Source organism: Chelonoidis abingdonii, chromosome 4, assembly GCF_003597395.2.
Source record: "Chelonoidis abingdonii isolate Lonesome George chromosome 4, CheloAbing_2.0, whole genome shotgun sequence".
Classification (NCBI taxonomy): domain Eukaryota; kingdom Metazoa; phylum Chordata; order Testudines; family Testudinidae; genus Chelonoidis; species Chelonoidis abingdonii.
Genome location: NC_133772.1, coordinates 8,661,317 through 8,680,389, shown reverse-complemented (window position 1 = coordinate 8,680,389; position 19,073 = coordinate 8,661,317). Strand labels below are relative to the sequence as shown.

Sequence of the window (19,073 nt, the reverse complement as noted above, 5' to 3'; positions counted from 1 at the left end):
TGTTTGTACTGGTAGTGTTTAAAGTGATATCTTTTGATAGGCTGTTTTGTTCTATTTTTCTTTTAAGTAATTGACCGGGTCGAGGAACCATAACCCCTACAGGCCAGAGTGATGGCTATCCAAAGCTGGCCTGTCCCAAAGTCAAGAAGAAAAGCGGTGTCCCATCTTTCTTGGCTCTGTGGATCGGTTTATTTTTACAGGCGATTTGTTACACCTACAGCAAATCGTGCCCCACTGACCGACCTGACCAAAAAGACCCAAGCCAATGCAGGTTAAGTGACTGCATGGTGTCAGGAGGCCTTTATCCCAACTTAAGGACGATGCTCACGTCTGACCTGTGCTAGGGCTCCGGGACTTTGACAACCATTCTAGTAACCACCGATGCATTCTAGCTGGTATAGGAGCAGTTCTACATGCAGGAAGGACCCGGATCCAACTTCCATCCGTCGTGTTTCTTCAGCAAGAAACTGAGAGGGAAGTTCACTGGTCAGTTCAGTTGGACAAGGAATGCTATGCGCCATTGTGACGCCCTGGAAAAGCTACGCCGTACGTTTGGGGACGGCAGTTTCAGCTACAAACTGACCATTGCTGCGTGAAGTGGCTTCATACTGCCAAGGGAACACAAAAACTTCTTCGTTTGGAGTTTTAGCTCTCCAAGATTTGATATTTGAAATTCACACATTTTGGGAGCTATCTAACAAAGTGCGATGCACTCCTTCCTGTGAGGTTTCCCGAATCACTTGGTATTAAACTTGTCCTTAAGATGTAGAAGTCTTGTAGTTTACATTACTTCAGTAGTATATGTAAAGGTGGCATGTTGTTTTATTAAATCTGTTTAGTCTTAAGTTCTAGAAAAGAAATCTGCCAGTGACGTTTCACTGTTCTGTGATTTGGGGCGTGTCATAAGATAGCTAAGGGTTAATGTTTCTTCTTCCACTGTTAAGGTTAACAAAGGGAACCAAACACACTGACAAGCGGACATTCAGGAAACCGGATTTTATAAAGTTCAGGGAGGGATGTTTGGGTCTGGTGGTTTTTGTCTGGTCTCAGCTATTTGAGAGGGACCTTCTATCTTCAAGCTTTCTAATTTCAGTTTCCAAGTTGGTGAGTACAAAGTAGAAAAGACAGTAAGCTTTTATTGTTGTTTTTTTTGTTTTACATTTGTGTGTATTTTGCGGAATGTTTTAATGGATATCTTTTTAATAAGACTGTTTATTCATATTTTTCTTTAAGTAATTGACCCTGTATTGTTCACCTAATACAGAGATATTTTATGTCTTTTTTCTTTCTTTTTATATAAAGCTTCTTTTTTTAAGACCTGTTTGAGTTTTCTCTGGGTTAGGCTAAGGAACGAAGGGAAGGAAATTCTCTTTGTGTAGATTTACGGAGAGTGAATCTGTGCAGCCTCAGGGAGAAGGAGGGGGGGGAAGGTAAATTTCCCTCTCTGTTTTGTAATTCAAGGAGTTTAAGTACAGTATCACCAGGATAACCAGGGAGGGGAGCTGGGGATGAGATAAAGAGGAGGGACAAGGGGAGGAGGTTGTTTTCCCTTTGGTGTGAGACTCGGGGCCTCTGAATCTTGGGGTCCCCCAGGGAAGGTTTTGGGGAGACCAGAGTGAGCCAAAACACTGAAATTTTTGGCTGGTGGCAGCGATATCAGATCCAAGCTGGTAATTAAGCTTGGAGGTTTCATGCTAGCTTCTCATTTTATGAACACTAAGGTTCAAATCTGAGTAGAAAGCTATGACAGGGCTCGACATGCAGACTCAGTTCCATCCAGATCCTTTCATCTCACTGTCACAAGAAGCTGGTTTGACACAAGAATAACAGCTTCCTACATTATCTACAGGAAGCACAAAAACCTCAGGAGTGGCTAATCCCATATAGCCCTGCCAAAAATTAATTAGGCTGTGGCAATAGGACCAGCCCTGGTGACTCACTCACTCACTTTTCGGCAGATTCTCCGTCTCACTTTCATTCCCGCTGGTTTCACCTGAAACAAGAAACAAGGCTTCCATAAAATCATAGTTGCCATGGTAAGGTGGGTGACACCCATGGCTGCAGAAGGGGCTGCATCCAAGACCTCCCTTAAGTCTACACCATGTAGGGCTGCTCATTAGACATCTTGTTCATTACAGAAGTCTCAGCAAAAGCAGCCCTTCGCTAGTAATAATATAAATCCCAAAGAACATCAGAGATGAAGTCAGATTCACCACTTCCAGGGACATATTGACCAGGAATGGAGATTCTGAATAGGTATTTAAGCCCTCTAGGTGAGTTAGCATAACTTTGGGGCTGGATACAGTTTGTATTCTTTATTTAAAGTTGTTAGGAAACCAAAGAGGCTTTGGAACCCAAGTGTCTCTCCCAAAAGGGCCACCTGAAAGCAGTATGAGAGAGCAACAGGTGACCTCATGACAAATAGCTTTAACACCTCAGCATGGAGCTATCCCAGCACTGAAGACTCAGCCACAGAAAGGGATCTTCCCTATGTAACACTATCAAGCTTGGATTAAAGAGATGTACAGGGCTTGATTTGCAGAGATGCTGAACACCCAACTCCCACTGGAGTCAGTGCAAGATGCAGGAGCTCAGCACCTGTGAAAAATCAAACCGCTGTGGTAAAGTTTGCTCATTCTCTGAGCAGTAGCTGCAGTATGAAGCCCCCATTATCCTGACAGGACTGTGGCGTGTTGTGAATTAGACATGTCCGTTGTCATGTCCCATGTGTGCTATGTAATTGAGGGAATGGTGCAGGCAGTTGCCATACCTTTTGCTGGTGGAGCTTCTTTCCCTGTGTAAGCGAGTAACTTCACCCTCTTCTTCCCACGTTTAGACTCAAAGATCTCCTGTATTTTTAACACAAGCTGGAATCCAAAGAGAAAGCAAACGTTAATACAGGCCACATGCACATGAGAGGAGGCAGGTGGCAGCGACACTGCAAAGCACATAGAAGACCTTCAGCAGATGCAACCACATTCAGGAAAGGCTTTGCAGAAGCCTTGCTAAAGAGATATGGTCACAATGCTGTTAATACCACTCCCTGGATACTGGGCACTCTACAGGTCTAACAGAACTGGGAATAATTACTACAAGAGTCAGAGACATACAGAGCACCATGGAGAAGGAAGAAACAAGCAGCACTTCTGCTCTAGCTTTATATAGAAGCTTTATATTTGGCTTATCAAGCAGGCTGCACAGGCAGCAGGGACTAGGATACAGGGAGGTCTGAGGCTACGAACAAGACAAACCAACCATAAAGGAACTTGCAGCAGCATCCTGTAGGATTTGCCTCCAGAAAGCCTTCTGCAAAGGATCCAGAACTCTGTGCAACTGCAGGTACCCCAATCTTTTCTGAGCCCAGCCAGAGTTCCTCAACGTAGCTTGGCCTAGTTTCCTTGGATTGTGCAGAACGCAGTGACAATTTGAGACCCCGGTATGTTTTCTAAAGCACAAAGTCCTCTACTTTGTATGTGTAACACCACAACAGACACGGGAACTGCCCCAAGGCATTTCCTTAGCTGAACAGTTATAAAAAACCCAAGCATTAGTATTTTCTATACAGATGCCCCCCCCCCCCACCCACCCCACCCTGGGTTACACAAATCCACACTTACAGAAAAAGTAAGCTAGAAATAAGACGGTTTGGGTTTTTTGGGGGCGTGTAATTGTCGGGTATACGTTTCCGACATAGGCAAAATTAGAGTTACACAAGGCGTTCCGGAATGGAATGCTTGCACAAGTTCGGGAGCGTCTCTACTCTAACATGCCTAGAGGGGACAGAATGCTGTGTCTGCCCCACGGGGACCCAGTCTACAGGAAGAAGAAACCTGAACATTACCACTGCTGTATGTGGGCTAAGCAATAGAACGGAGTAAGGCTCCAGCATTCTAACATGCAGGGCAGAAGCGGCTGGGTTTCTGTTGATTTGATTGGTTTTTAAAGCCTTTGCTAATACCAAACCCGCAAGGATTTCTGAAATGGACATCACTGGCACTGAAGGTGTTAAAAGGCATTTCTACTGCCATCCTAAGGCACTGTGTGCCCCAAGATGCAGGCAGGACTGGAGGGAGATCCTTGTTGCTACGTGTTAGAGCCTGCTGGTATTTCAGGTTCAGGAGTGGGGTGATTTATTTTTTTAAACACAGTGGGGAGGTCAAGTTCTCTCTTGCCCAGTGTTAAGAATCCAAACATGCTCCCAGCAAAGGTAGTAAGGTGGGGCCCAGTTATTTCTGTCCCCACACATTGCATAAAAAGGAGATAGTCACCAACAGAACCTGTTCTCCAGCTCAAACCCTCATCCCCCATCTCAGTGAACTAGGCCAAATTTCAGGCTCGCCTCGTTTTCTGATCTACTTCTGGTTTTCTGAGGCAGTGACCGACACCTTCTGTTAATACAGTGACACTGCAGAGAGACACCCTTCAGAGGAGCTGCTGTTTCACTTGAAGGCTTCCTTCCCTCTGTTACTCTCACCTAGAAGTTTTCTGTTATTGCTGCTAATTTTGCAGATTTCAGTCACCAGTGAGAGATGCTGGGAGCACTCAAAGCAGCAAGGTTTCTTTTATTGCTTGAGAAAGAATTGGCCTTTTTGGACTGAAATTCTTTTCTTGCCTTTTCCGAGTCTCTCTTGCAATCCCAACTGAATCCTTTGAGTGCCAGGAGAATAACGTATGCTTCCTGCATGTAAATTGCTCCCAGCTTTTTGGAACAGGTTTGGGTGTTTGGGGAGGATTCCCCTCCCACTTCACCCCCAATAAAGGTTACTTTCTATCATGGCATCTTCATAGTTTTTGACACCATGCTCCCTACTGCCCGGCAAGGTGTTTATAATAATCTTTGTACGCACAAAAAGGGGTATTACTAAAGATTTCTACAGACTTTGCAGGCAGCTCACTCCACCTCACAGTCCTCTGCCAAGTAGGTAAATATTATACCAATTTACAGAGGAACTAATTGATGCCTAAGACTTTCCAAGGGCCACACAGCAGGTTTTTGTCAGCTAGAATTAGAACTCAGGAGTCCCATGCTCAAACCACTAACCAATGACGCCTCACTACAGTAGCTATGATATTCCCTCGATCCAATGCGCTATGTTTTGTTATTGTAGCATTGATCAGGAAAGCTGGATATTGAGTTGGGTTTAGGGGTTTTTAATTAATACAAACATTTGGAAATATTCCAAGCAGATACATGCAGGAATTGTAGCAAAGTTTGACTTCAACATGACAGTGGAATTAAATCCCTTTCATGTCTCTGCCCTCAAAGGTGTGTCCCCCTTACTCACGCAGAAGGGAGCGGCAGGAAAAATGATACCCAAGTGTTATGAAACAGGCTCATTCCTAACGAGCTGTTCAGCAGCTTTTAACAAGGAACAGCTGCCAAGGTGCTTTTATTAACATTAGATCAGGAAAATAGACCAACGGTTGAAATAACTGAGCAACAAGCCCCCACAAGAAAGCCAAGGTCGCTCCAGGCCTTGCCAACCAAACAGAGTAAACGCTTACACCGAAAGAGCTAATCGACAGATAGTTTAATGGAACGGACATGAGTCACGCTCGCTTGTACAGAAACTCCCAGGGTTATTCTCCGGTTCCTGACCACGACACTTGTTGGTCCTACACTGTAAGTTCCTCAGAGCCAGGAATGTCCTCCCTGCATGTCTGGAAAGTGATCAGCACACAGTGGGTGCTACCACAGGTAAATAGTAGATCTAATGCCATGAAATGCTCAGCACATGCCTATCCTGGAAAGCAATGCCCCAGTCAAACCCCACAATGCTCCCTAGGACCCAAGGCTGTGAGGAAGTCACACCTCCCTCCTGCTCTGCACAGACATGCCAAAGCGCCAATTCATCTACATCGGAGGGCAGCTATCATGGGGTTTGCAGACTCGTGCTCTCAGGACAGTTACCAAACCAGACTGGGAATTGGGACTCATGAGTTCTATTCCCCACTCTACCACCTGTGAGAGCCTAATGTGATCCTAGGCAAGCCACGTCCCCTCCCCGTGTCCCCACCGTTTACCTGGAGAGCAGATATAAGCACTGATCTGTGGGGCTCCAGGACCATTACAAACCATTTGAAGGTGCTAGAGAAGGTGGAATGTTAGTGTCACAAACGCAACGAAAGAAGCAGAGATTCACACACTAGCACAATACGCAAGTCTCACCCGGGGAAGGTTCTTCCTTTTCCTACCAGCAGACTCCCCTGCTCGGAACAACTTCCACTCTGTCAACGTAACGGGCAGGGTCGTGTCCTTCCCACGCAGGCATGCACGGGCAGCTTTCAGCTCCAGTGTCTTGCGATGGAGGAAGGCAGGCTTGGGAGGGAGCTGGGAACGGATAGGACAAGACGCAAGATGTAAAGGAAGCTTTGGAGTTAAACATCTTGTTTGCCTTGTTCCAAAGGGGCTCACACCAGGGTGCCCTACTCAATTCCAGGGAAGCAGCCCCAGAGGGTGTCACAACAATCCCTTCTGGCATACGAACGCCTACATTGCAGCAGCTCTTGAGCCCCCTCCATCTGCAAAGGGCCTGGAGGTTAGTGGGTATTTCAGCAGGGAAGGAACCTGGAGACTCCTACAGTGCCACAGAGGCCTAATAGGGAGGAGAGATCTAACACTGCCTGTTACAGGCAAGGTGAAGTTATTAAAGGGACAGATCTGCCCTGCCCCGCAGGCCTTATTAATGTCTAAAGTCCTCTGAGGATGGGAAGTGCCCAGCATTAATATGCAGCTTGTAGGGAAAATGAGATCTGTAACTCATACAGCATCTCAGCTCCCACCCCTCTGTTCCCACCACATACACTCAGCATTGACCCAGCATTTCATTCACAAACAGCTCAAGCTGCCCAGGTCTGAATGTGGGATGCAGCGTGCAATGACTCAGCAGGGACACGTTATTCATGCTTGAAACAAGAAGTGCTGTGGATCCCTCTGCCTGTGACCTCAGAGTCACAGCTGTTTATTGCTGATGTACATAATTCTCAACAATAAAAACCAGGAGCGACCGAAGACATGTTGAAGGTGCAACTTCAGGTGTGTGGAGAGGAGGGGCACGAGAGAGGGAAGCTCACCTTCCTTCTACAGGCCCTGCAGCTGCCCACCTCACCTCCTGCCCAATGAATATTTTATTTTTTCATGCACTAAATTTCCCTTATGCACCCAGGTGAGAGTGTCCAGCCCTGGGTATTGACAGCCACCTGACCACAGATAGTAAATCCAGTTATGTAGCTGAGCTCTCTGAGACACATGCTTTTCAGATTCCAGCCCTGGGCCCTCTAGAGTCAGAACAAGCTGGGTGTGCCCCGTGGACTTGAACACAGCCAGCCTGGGGCTCACTCTCACCTTGGGAGGCTTGAAGGCATTCTTTGGGGGTGGTAACTTCCAGGCTGACGGGACCCTCCACAGTGGTAAAGGCAACACTTTGATATCTTCATACAGATTCTCCTTAGCAGGATCTGGAGAGAACAATGGACAAGAGACTCATGAAGTGCGTGGGGGGTAGTGGGGTAGGGTGTAGAATGCCCCTTGTGGTCACCAAGAAATGGAACCAAGCAGTGCTAATTCCTGTAATACAGTCTGCTGGGAATGCCAGGGCAATAGGTTCAGAGATGGACTATCCCACAACGATGCTGCAAGATGGCCCTGGGGCTCCCAAAGCCCTTCCAACTCCAGTATCAGTGGGTGTGGGGATCTTGAGTAGAGACCCCACGAAATCCCAGATACCAACTGCTGCAGTACCACAGCCATCAGCACCTCCAGACAGCAGCCAATTCTTTCCGCAAGTGTTTACATAAAGCACCCCGTGGCATTGATGGGAAAGCTTAATCCAGCTCAGCTCTGTCCTATTCCAGGTGCCACTAAAGAAAACCTGCCAGTGGTTAGCCCTGCCTCCATCTCACCTAGCGATCAGACAAGGAAATCCAAACACTTCCAGACCTGAACAGGTTCCTCCCCCCACCCCTCCATCAGAGCACAGACACGTACAGATAATGTCCTCGTAGATGTTGTCCTCTGACTGCGTGTAGTAGAGTCTAGATCCTGAGCTGCTATTCAGCTCCTCATGGAGCTTCTGGGAGCTGGTGGCTGCCATCCGACTGCGGAAGCCCTGGATGTCTTCAAACTCAAAGGATTTCCTGAAAGCAGACCGGCAACTTTTCTAGTGGTTTCTCCTCAAGGAGGGACATAAGTTGCAGAGGTTAGGCGCAAGCGAGGCCCTGCCCGCTGAACTCACCAGCCCCACCTCCCCAGGCAGGCCTAAAAACTGGCCAGGCCCCCAATGCCAGGCCAGTGACTGACTTGTTTCCAGCCAATCCAATCGTGTTTGTTTCCCCTGAAGAGCTTGTAGGCCTGATAAATGAGGCGGGTAGCTTTGGACTATCTGGGCCAAGGAACTGCACTCCCATCTGGCACCTAACCAGAGACTCCAGTGCTGAAGCCCTGTCCAGGTAGCAAAGCCAAGAGCAGGAACCCGGTGTGCTGCTGTCTGGATGAAGGGATCCTGCACTGCCCTCCTCCTCCCTCCCTGGTGGTGCATTCCCCAGCACTCTGACCTGGGGAGCAGGGCAGGGGGCTGCAACTGACATTGGGGGTTCTGGTTAAAGACACATGGACTGTAAACAGGGTCTGTTCCAAAGGACTCTCTTTCTTGGAAGATGCCTAGTCATTCTGCAGACTAATTCCCACACTTGGCTTCCTCTGGGGGGTTTAAGCTCTGACAAACAACATATCTGCATCCTGGGCAGGCACAAGTGGGCAGAATTCAGTTTTTATTTGTAATAGTTTTGACAGATATCAACATTTTAACCTCTGTTCTAGATTTGTATCAATTTAAATTGTCATAGTTGTGGGAAATTATGGGGGTGGGGGCAGACCATTACTTAATAACAGCAGGCATTGAGATTTAGAAAGATAAGGCATTATAACTTTAAAACACACATTGTCAATATCAGATGTCAAAATATACCAAGCAAACATCCTGAAATCAGACTAACAAGTCCTCAAGCAGCACTTCCCTACTTTGCTTCTCCGTACATTTCGGTTATTATCAATGGCCATACTCTTTTGGGAGCTTGCGTGTGACCAGCGACATGAACATTTATTGACATTTACTGATATCAATCTAATCTTGCTAAGCCTAAGGATGAAGTGTATGGGGCTTTATTCCAAAGCCAGTCTGGGTCAGTCAAAGCATTAAGGGAGACACAGGCCATTAAAAACTCAGTTTTTGTAGCACATTTAGTACTATGGAAAGCATTGGAGGATCCAAGAGCACCAGCTCCCTGCCCCTCCACACAATGCTTACCCAGAGATGGCTACACCTCCAGCGCCTCCTACGTCTGTAGAACTAGCAGAGGGCTAACACAAATGATATGCTGAGTTACTTGTCTGTAACTCTTAGATCCGCATTGCAGGGTATGGCTACACTTCAACTTCAAAGCGCTGCCGTGGCAGCGCTTTGAAGTGCAAGTGTGATCGCAGTGCCAGCGCTGGGAGAGAGCTCTCCCAGCGCTGCACGCACTCCACATCCTCTACAGGTGTAGCTTGCAGCGCTGGGAGCCGCGCTCCCAGCGCTGCGGCACTGTTTACACTGAGGCTTTACAGCGCTGTATCTTGCAGTGCTCGGGGGGGTGTTTTTTTCACACCCCTGAGTGCGAAAGTTGCAGCGCTGTAAATCCTCAGTGTAGCCGTGACTTAAGTTGGCAGCTCAGCCCAGCCTGCTGCCACGGTGCTTATCTGAGATTAATGGCCCCAAACTCCAGGCAACTAAAAGATCAATCTGGAGTCATGTCTGACTCACACAGCAACAATGCTCCTCACTGGAGAATAAAGCTAACCCATGATCCATGGGAAGTATCCCAAAGCGCGAGGCAGGCAGCAGCACCCCAGCTTTGCCAAGGGTCTGGACACCACAGTCACGTCAGCTTTCAGAGTTCTGGGGCGAGGTTTGTTCGGGGCAGTACTAGGGACCAGGCAGTCTGCGCACAGGAGTCACTGCACTGCACAGGGTCAGGGAGGGGGTATTTTAGCCAGGACATACCCATCTCCTTACTCTTCTAAAGAAGGGCCAATGGCAGAGCCACCATCACTACTGTGGATTTTAAGGTCTTGCCTGAAAGTGCAATTCGTGTGAGGCCTTTAGAAACAAAATACTTCTCATGGGTCACTGAGTGACCTGGTTTGGGCCAGGGACTTGCTCAGCAGAGGCTGAGCAGGCAGGTGCTCAGTGCGTAAAAGCAAAAGAACAGCCATATTGAGTCACACCAAAGGTCCATCCAGCCCAGTATCCTGTCTACCGACAGTTGCCAATGCTAGGTGCCCCAGAGGGAATGAACATAACAGGTATTGATCAAGTGATCACTCTCCTGCCGTCCATCACCACCGTCTGACAAACAGAGGCTAGGAACACCATTCCTTACCCATCCTAGCTAACAGCCATTAATGGACTTAACCTCCATGAATTTATCTAGTTCTCTTTTAAACCCTGTTTTAGTCCTAGCCTTCACAACCTCCTCAGGCAAGGAGTTCCACAGGTTAACTTTGCATACAAGAGCAAATAAGAATTAAGCCACCTACCTCTTGGATCTCCCTCTGATTTTCCTGTTTGCCTCTCTCTGCTCGGGCTCATGGGAGGAGCCTGCTGGGGAATCCTTATACTGGTCTTCCAGTAGCTTTTCTCTACTGCAGCTGGTTTGATCCCTTTCTGACAGATAGCGGAAAGTCCTGCGGGGCTTTGGGGGAGGGATGGCAGCAGGCCTTGTCTCCTGTCCCTCAGCCTCTGAATAAATGTTGTCAAAGTTCCTCTCCATCACATTGCGGGGCTCCACTCCCCCAGCATGTAGTTCTCGCTCTGTCAAGCCACAGCTCTCTCTTTTTCTTTTCAGCTCCAATGCCATCGCTAGGACCTTGTCAGGAGGAATAGCTGCTATGTTCTTCCACAGCCCTCGTGAGGTGTAGAAGTTCCCTGGTGGTAGTGTCTGCTCTGGGTCCAGGATGCCTCCCCCCCAGTGTCCGTTCTCCTCAGCCTCGGAAATCGGGCAGCACGTGCGCACTTTGGGCCTGAGGATCTCTGAGGTACCACAATCACCATCTCTCTCGCTATCACCCTTGTTCTGAGAATGGTTCCTGCCCTTTTCCCTGAAGTCCAGGCCCAAGCTCTTTGAGTTTACAAGCCCTGCCTTTCCGTCATTCCCACAGTCCCATGGCTTGGCCTTTGGCAGAGCCTCACAGCCATGGTCGTACTGTACCCCAAAGTCCTTCGGCTGTCTGTCCTCGCTGCAGCCCCCTCTAGTCCTCCCCTCCCACTGAGAGATCTTCTGTTTGATGTTCCGGCAGTGGCTGCGAGAAAGCGTTTGCACAGCACACCGAGAAAAGCCACCATCCGGGGTCCCTGTTGGGTGCATGGCAGAAGCCTGAATCCTCATAAACACCCCATCACAGGCACCACCTAGTCCCTCCTGTGCCCCACACACAGCGAGACGGTGCAGAGTCCCAGCACACCTGCTAGGCTCCAGTCAGGGATCAGAACACAGACAATCCCTTTGAACACCAGCCCTGCAAGCAGCAAGTCCTAATTCAGCCCTGGGCAGGGGTTGGGGGGAGAAAAGAGGGGAGAGAGAGAACATCCATCAGTCCAGGTCCGAGGTAGAAAGTACCAACTCACCCCAACAGAGAAGAATTCAGTGACAAAACATGAGGGCACAATAGTAATTGTTCTCCCAAGGCAGACCCTCCTCACCAAGTGCTCAAGACTGGTCTCCCCACACCTCAACCTGCTCCTGAAAATGCCTCCCCCATCCCCAAACTACAGAGATTTAAACACCTGCTGTAGGAAGTGCCAGGCTCCCTGATTTTCCCCACCAGCATCGGGCACTGCAAGGGGGAAGGAGATTGACTGACTGCTCCCACTGCTTGGGAAACAGGCTGGTGATTTGTGGTTCTCTGAGCTCTCTCTGGGCATTGCCCATGGTTGCTAGCACTGGTGCAGCACTCCTGAAAACACCAGCAGGAGCTCCAGAATGGACCCGGTGCAGCATTTTCACAACCTCGTCGTTTAACCCTGCTCAGAGCAGGTCTGCGCAATACAGTAGCCAACGTGCCAACAGCATCTTGTGTGTACTGCAGCTCCCGCCGGGGGAGCCACACTGGTGAGGGGAGGTGCTGAGACAGAGCTCAGTGCACGTATAGTGCAATGGGCCTCCCAACTCCAGTCTGCAGTGAGCCAGCGACATCCCTGATCGGAGAGCTGCTACTGTTTGACATAGGAAAGCAAAAAGGCTCATTGTGTTGACTGCAGACAGGCCCAGGGATTGGCAACACTAACCCTCCCTCTGGATGTGCCCCACCTGCCCCACAGCCAGGCAGGAACCTGTTCAACGTTCCACCTGCCCACACCTGACCTAGATTGGCCACTGGGGAGACTCTAGGTCTCAGGGAAGTGGCAAGGTGGTTCACGGTGTCTTTTGGGGGAATGAGAAGCAGCAGCCGCTAAGGGTGCAGTGCTATGCTGGTCAGTCACACCCTGCTCTGTCTAACAATCCCTTAGCACGGTGTATCTGCTCAGGGACCCAGCGTACAGGCCATTCAGAGACCATCACCCCCAGGCTCTAGCTGGGTAATGTTGTTCAGGACAGAAATCCTGACCACAGACATAAGTGAAGTGGGCCTGGGTGGTTCTGGCTACTGTCTGACAGCAGGAAAAGCAGATGGGCTGCTGTGCAGGGGAAGGGCTGCAAGCCAGACTGGGCTGTATATACCCAGCACTCAGGTCTGGGCAGAACTGCAGCACAGACATTTCCCACGCAATGGCTGCAGCTTCAGTGCCTATGAAGATCTCATCAGCCTTGTGCTCACATCTGCCTTTTACGCTGCAGAGCAGGGTTTGGCCCAAATCCTCACCCATCCCTTCTCCTATGAGCCAGGGATATCAGAGCACAACTTGGAGAGAGGAGTCTTTCGGATCCACTCCACCTGCTGTCTGCCTGCCTGCCCAGGTATTCACCCCCTGCCTATCCCCGTGGGACATGAGCCCCTGAGCTATTTGAATATGAAAACCTAACTTGATGCTAATGCAGTGCAAGGGCAGGCTGGCTCCTGGGGGCTGTGTGCCCGTAACACTGCCACACTGATCAAGATACCTGCTGAGCTCCCAGCCCATAGCTCTCCACAGAGTGACAAGGCCAAACACCCCTCGGCAGCACCTCTATCCCTGCTGAATAAATGGGAAGCCTGAAGTGGAGAGACCTGAACAAGGCCACAGCAAGCGCAGGTGTCAGAGATCCTGGCTCAGGCTTGTGCTCGTGTCACAGCCCACGGACAAGGCCCTCTTGCTCAGTGGCAGAGAGAGATGCTAAGCAGCACTGGAAGCTGTTGTTTCTGATCTCATCAGCACAGTCTGCAGTGACTTTTCAAGTCGCTATGAAACCCACCTGGTCCTCACTGACTCAGTGCCTGCAAGAACTGGCAGAACTGCAGACAGGAAGGGCACTAAGTCAGCGAGAGGCAGATCGTAAACCTGCCTGCCCCGCTATCTCGCTACCCCTGCAAGCTGCCTGCTGCCCTTGCGAGGAACAGGCTCTGTGCCCCAGCGCGTTCAGCCAAAAGCCAGGTTTATATAGTGTGCATTGGACAGATCAGCTCTCAGAAGGGCATCCTACATCACCACACCACTCAAACTACTCGCAAAGTTAGTTGCCACAAGTCACTGGCGCCTGGGGTTTGCAGAAATGCACTGAAGGGAGAAGGCCTGGGTTTTGCTCCGAGCAGAGGCTGCTGACCCCCCTTTTGCAGGTGGAACAGGCTGTGCCTGCTGCATGATGAAGAAAGGGGTGTCCAGCAGTGGTGCTAGATGTGGGAGAAATGTACTGACCAAGGCAGCTCACTGTTAGAACTAGCAAAACCGGCTCCTTTTTAGCCATGACAGCACACAGTTCCTCAGGCAGGGACTGAAGCTGCAGCGCGAGACTCAGCATTTGCACAGATGCATAGTGGAACTTACCTCTCTGCAGAGGTCCTGATGTCCCAGCCGCTCCCTGCTGCACTCACACACAGCCAGCACCCCAGTGGAGCTCCCTTCTTCCAGCTGACAGGCAGCTGCACCTAGCAGAGGCTGATGCTGCCCATCTCCAGGGAGGACGGTACTGGCTGTCGTCTTCTCCAGCACTCTCCTGATGGGGAGAAAACACAGCATGCTGCTTCAGCAAACACATGACCAAGCCAACTCCCAGTCCCGAGCATGGAGGCAGCCACCCACTTGCAATGCATCGTTAACATGACCAGCACCGGGTAACCCCAATGGGCAGCCTGCTCCAGCCTCAATGCTCCACACACAGAAATCTCAGCGCTCAGATGCAGGGGCTGAACCTAGGAAAGTTACAGCACCCAGCTCCCAACAGGAGTGGGAGCCCATGTGGCACACAGCTCTTACACATACCCTGCCATTCGGAATACACTCAGCCAAGCGAATGGAACAAGTATCCCCCCAGTCCCTGCCAGCAGGCCCCTCTGCCCATCTGGGCTGTGCTCATTGTACATCATGGCGGCCCTACTGCAGCACAGGAGCTCTCCCTTCTCTGGCATCAGCAGGCCAGGAGCGAAGACTCGACAGGCAGCTCCTCCTGCAGACGCAGGGTGACAGCGAGATGCAAAAGGAGGTGGAGGCAGGGGAGTACCAAATAACTGAAACCTCATCACCTGCCCCCTGCCCAAGATGTCAAGGGCTGGATGAGAGCCCAGCATGCTGCAGTGCAAACTAAGGCTTTATAGGCACAACCACCACTCACCACTGTACCTATGCAACCTCCAAACACACACAGCCCTATATCAGGGTCATCCCCCCAGCACTGACACCACGGTACCATGCTGCCCAGCTGCCCCAGCCAGCTGCCCTTCCCTGGCCTGGCCCTCGCAGCCAGAGCCCTGGCAGGATCCCTCCCCTCCAGCACCACTTGGGAGTCTCCTCTCAGCCAAGACCCCGCACAGCAGCTATAAATAAGCTTTGTCTCCAAACATCCTGAGCCAGGAGCCATCCTTCCTCAACCCGTCTGCACAGCTTGATTAGCAGGCAGGAAAGTGCCCCCTCCCCTCAGTGGCCATGGCTGCCACACAGCGATAACACAGCCCTCGCTTCCCAGGCACAGACCTAGCTGGAGTCACAGAAAACTGACCCTGAGGCCACCGGGAGCAGATACCCAGAGCCTGGGGTCAGAAGACAGGGAAGGCCATAGTGGTAAGACGCTGGGGAAAAAACTTCACCAAAACAGCCCCTTACTCCCTGCTCCTGCCCCTGGACACCACACCATGAACCCAGCCAGATGTGGGGAGTAGACACCTACGAGCCAGGAACCAGCTGGGCCAGTGGCAGGGCAGACCAGGGCAGCAGTAATAGGAGTGCAGGGAGCAGCAGCACAAAGCTGCTTGCAGCAGAGGAGAGAGGCTGTCAAAAGCAGGGACCTCACTCAGAACAGCCAGCAGGAGCAATCACACACACCCAGAAGGCTCAGGGCTGCTGGGGACAGAGGTTGGGGAATGAGAATCCAGCACCCTATCCAGTGGCTGACTAGGGAAAGCAATGCTTTCCACACAAGAGCCCACAGAAGCCAGAACCCAGCGCAGCCATCCCCAGATCCCAAGGAAGAGATTCTGCTCCATCAGGGTCTGATACCTGCTGTGCAGGGAGGGTGGAGTGCAGTGGGGGAGCCCCTATGCAGCACGATTCACAGGCAGCGCTGGAGAGGGGAGCAGCTGAAGCCACTCCTGTTATCAGAGCTCCCAAAACACAGGCCCGAGAGCCACTCTAGCGCAGGGAACAATGGGACATTCACAGGGCTGAGCACTCTGCGGGCTAACACTCTGCATCCCTCTGCCCATACCCCCTATGAACAGCTCCACAAAGGGCCTGGCAGCGGGGTACCGGAGGGCTCAGGCCATGGCTACACTGGAGAGTTGCAGCACTGGTGGTGGGTTTACAGCGCTGCAACTTAGTAACTGTCCACACCTGCAAGGCACATCCAGCACTGTAACTCCCTAGCTGCAGCGCTGGCTGTACACCTGGTCTGTTTGGGGTATAACGATTGCAGCGCTGGTGATGCAGTGCTGCTCCGCAGGTGTGGCCACCAAAAGCGCTGTAATTGGCCTCCAGGGTATTAGGAGGTATCCCAGAATGCCTGTTCACAACAAACCGGAAGACCGGGCTCCCCGGAGCTGCTTATCTAAAAAACAAACACAGCTCCTGTTTGCTCAAGAAGAGGCAAGGAAATTGAGTAGAGAAGCCACAGGGCGGAGGGGGCGGGGGGAGTCCGTGTTGGAGCTCGGAGTGCATAATTTGCATTTAGTGAATATGAGAGGGGTAGAGGAAGGGCTCGAAACTTTTAAAATGATTGCAGGTTGGTGATGTGTATGTTCCAGTCCTTAGAACTTGCAAGGTAGGGAGCTGACAGCTCCAAAAATCCACTCTCTCTCTCCCCCACGCTCCCCCTCACCCCCGTCTTTTGAAAAGCACGTTGCAGTCACTTGAATGCTGGGATAGCTGCCCACAATGCACCACTCCCAACAGCGCTGCAAATGCTGCAAATGTAGCCACACTGCAGCGCTAGTAGCTGTCAGTGTGGCCACACTGCAGCACTGTCCCTACACAGCTGTACGAAGACAGCTGTAACTCCCAGCACTGCACACCTCCAAGTGTAGCCATACCCTTAGTTATTCTCCTGGAGCAGTGTCGGTTTTCACTTCCACGCCTTGCCAGCCATTCGGTGTCCCACAAGGAGGGAGCAGCATGGCCTGGAGAAGCCTGGTCTGCAGGGCAAAGGGCCACAAACTGCAGTACACATCACACCAGCCTGGGTCTGTCCGCAGCACCTACATCAGGCCCTCTCTTCACAAGAGGGTCATGTCTGCGGTCAGGAAGCATGAGCAGTTACATCTTCCCCTCCACATCTCATTGGCTGGGGAAGCTACAGAAAGGTGGGAGGCACAGATCACAGGTATTTAATGCTCTAGGGCTAAGTGAAGGAGCCTGCGTCCCCGCAGTTATGCTAGAAAGCACCTCAGACCCTCCCTAGCACACCTAGATGCACAGTTACCCAGGACTCAGTAACTCAGCGGCAGAAGACTAGCCCAGCCAGGTCTCACTGTACAGTTCCACTTGGATCCATCTCCCAGCCAGTTAGCTTTTGTATTCAAAATACTGCAGCATTTATGTCAAGCTAAAGGAATTCACAGGCAAGTTCTCATGAAACACCAGGAAAGCTCCAACACACGCCATCAGGCTGAGACCGCACCACAACATCTGAAAGAACTGGACACCCCACAGCTGTGGGTACCAAGGCCCATAGTCTGGCCTGCACAAGGCATTCTCCAGCTGTCATCAGAATCTAGGCACTAACCATAGTTGTGCGTGATCACACAACCCTTGTACCCAGCCCCACCTCAGAACCAGCCTGATAAGGCTTGAATTGTTCACTGGGGTTTGGACAGCCCATCCAAGTGATGAGAGGCAGAGGGGAAACAGGCGTGGAGGGAGCGTCTGTGCCTTTGTTAACAAAAGGGGTTTTCTAGTGGGGTCTCTGTTTCTCCCCTTGTACAGCTGCTAAAGCCTGTGAGTGAATGTAAGGGACACGAGACCCAACACAGACTGTGCTTATCACGTAGCAGAACCAGCAGGCCCAGTTCTTTCAGCATCACAAACCAATTTCCTTCCTGCTTCCCAAGCTCCCCAGCCAAGGACACAGCTAACAAATCAAACTGCTTCATGGGTCTCCTCCTCCGGGCACAAACCTGCCCTCACCATCCATCTTGAGTCAGGGAACCCCAAGAACCCAGTAAGGACAAAGGACACAGCAAAATCCACCCACAGTTTACAGCAGCAAAATTTCTGTTTGGCTCCCAAGGATTTCAGCACAACCGATCATCACCTAATGATTTACAACAGCAAAGAGGAGAGAGTGCTCCATGAAAGGGGAATGAGGCCACACAGACAAAAGGCAAAGCCACATGGGCAACCAGGTCAGCAACAAGTAAGGCTCAGGGCAGCTCAAATCCTGAGGAAAGAGCATCTAACCAAGAACTATCATGAGAGATACACAGCTGTCATAAACAGATAGTAGGAGTTAATAGAACAGAAGTACTTTATATCTCTTTTTGAAGGTAAAGGGTTAACAAGTTCAGTAAGCCTGGCTGTCACCTGACCAGAGGACCAATCAGGGGACAGGATACTTTCAGATCTTGAGGGAGGGAAGTTTCTGTGTGTGCTGTTAGAATTTGGTTGTTGTTCACTCTGGGTTCTGAGAGTGACCAGACATGCAATCGAGGTTTCTCTCAATCTCTCCAATACAGGCTCTTATAAGTCAGAACGTGAGTAACTAGTGTAATTAAGGGCAAGTTAGGCCTTAGTTTGTTTTCTTATTGCAAATGTGCATTGGTCTGACAGATTTTAAATTTGTACTATGAATCTTAGGCTGGAGGGCATTCCCAGTGTCTGTAGCTGAAAAACCCTGTAACCTTCATCATCTTATAAATTTTACAAAAGATAATTTTTACTGTTTTTCTCTCTTTAATTAAAGTTCTTGTTTATTAGACTCAATGTTTTTTTTTATTCTGGTGTGAGACCCCAGGGAACGGGGTTCTGGATTCACCAGGGGAATTGGTGGAGAAAGGAGGGAGGGGGAAGAGGGCTAATTTCTCTCTGTGTCAGAATTATGTCTCCTCCAGGGAGGTCTGGGAGGGGGAAAGAGAGGAGGGGGAAGGTAATTTTCCTCTCTGTTTTAAGAATTCAAGGAAGTTTGAATCCAGTGATCTCCAGGGTAAACCCAGGGAGGGAAAGCCTGGGAAAGGCAACGGTGGGGGAAAGGGTTTACTTTCCCTTTGTGTTAATCAGGGTCTGGGTCTTGGGGGGTCCGGCAAAGATTTTGGGGGGCCAGCGTGTACCAGGCACTGGAATTCCTGGTTGGTGGCAGCGCTATAGGTTCTAAGCTGGTAATTAAGCTTAGAGGAATTCATGCTGGTACCCCATCTTTTGGATGCTAAGGTTCAGAGTGGAGAATTGTACCATGACAACAGCTCTGGCCATTTATCCTGA

At 50.4% G+C, this 19,073-nt stretch overlaps 1 protein-coding gene across 15 annotated transcripts in view; it reads right to left on the bottom strand.

Moving 5' to 3' along the window:
* Positions 1-19,073, bottom strand: part of DENND2C (DENN domain containing 2C) — a 57,306-nt gene that overhangs the window by 19,615 nt on the left and 18,618 nt on the right. For 6 of the 15 annotated variants that reach the window (XM_075064799.1, XM_075064802.1, XM_075064801.1 and 3 more), the window contains exons 1-8: positions 14,908-15,006; positions 13,998-14,166; positions 10,577-11,581; positions 7,988-8,136; positions 7,346-7,458; positions 6,170-6,331; positions 2,771-2,867; positions 1,949-1,993 (exon numbers count right to left, since the gene is read on the bottom strand). In XM_075064799.1, coding sequence (XP_074920900.1) covers positions 1,949-1,993; positions 2,771-2,867; positions 6,170-6,331; positions 7,346-7,458; positions 7,988-8,136; positions 10,577-11,424 — 1,414 coding nt within the window. In that variant the 5' untranslated portion in view covers positions 11,425-11,581; positions 13,998-14,166; positions 14,908-15,006. Of the gene's footprint in view, positions 1-1,948; positions 1,994-2,770; positions 2,868-6,169; positions 6,332-7,345; positions 7,459-7,987; positions 8,137-10,576; positions 11,582-13,997; positions 14,167-14,856; positions 15,007-15,333; positions 15,359-19,073 lie in introns of those variants that run through there. The other 9 variants (XM_032766597.2, XM_075064804.1, XM_032766598.2 and 6 more) reach the window with 4 other exon arrangements.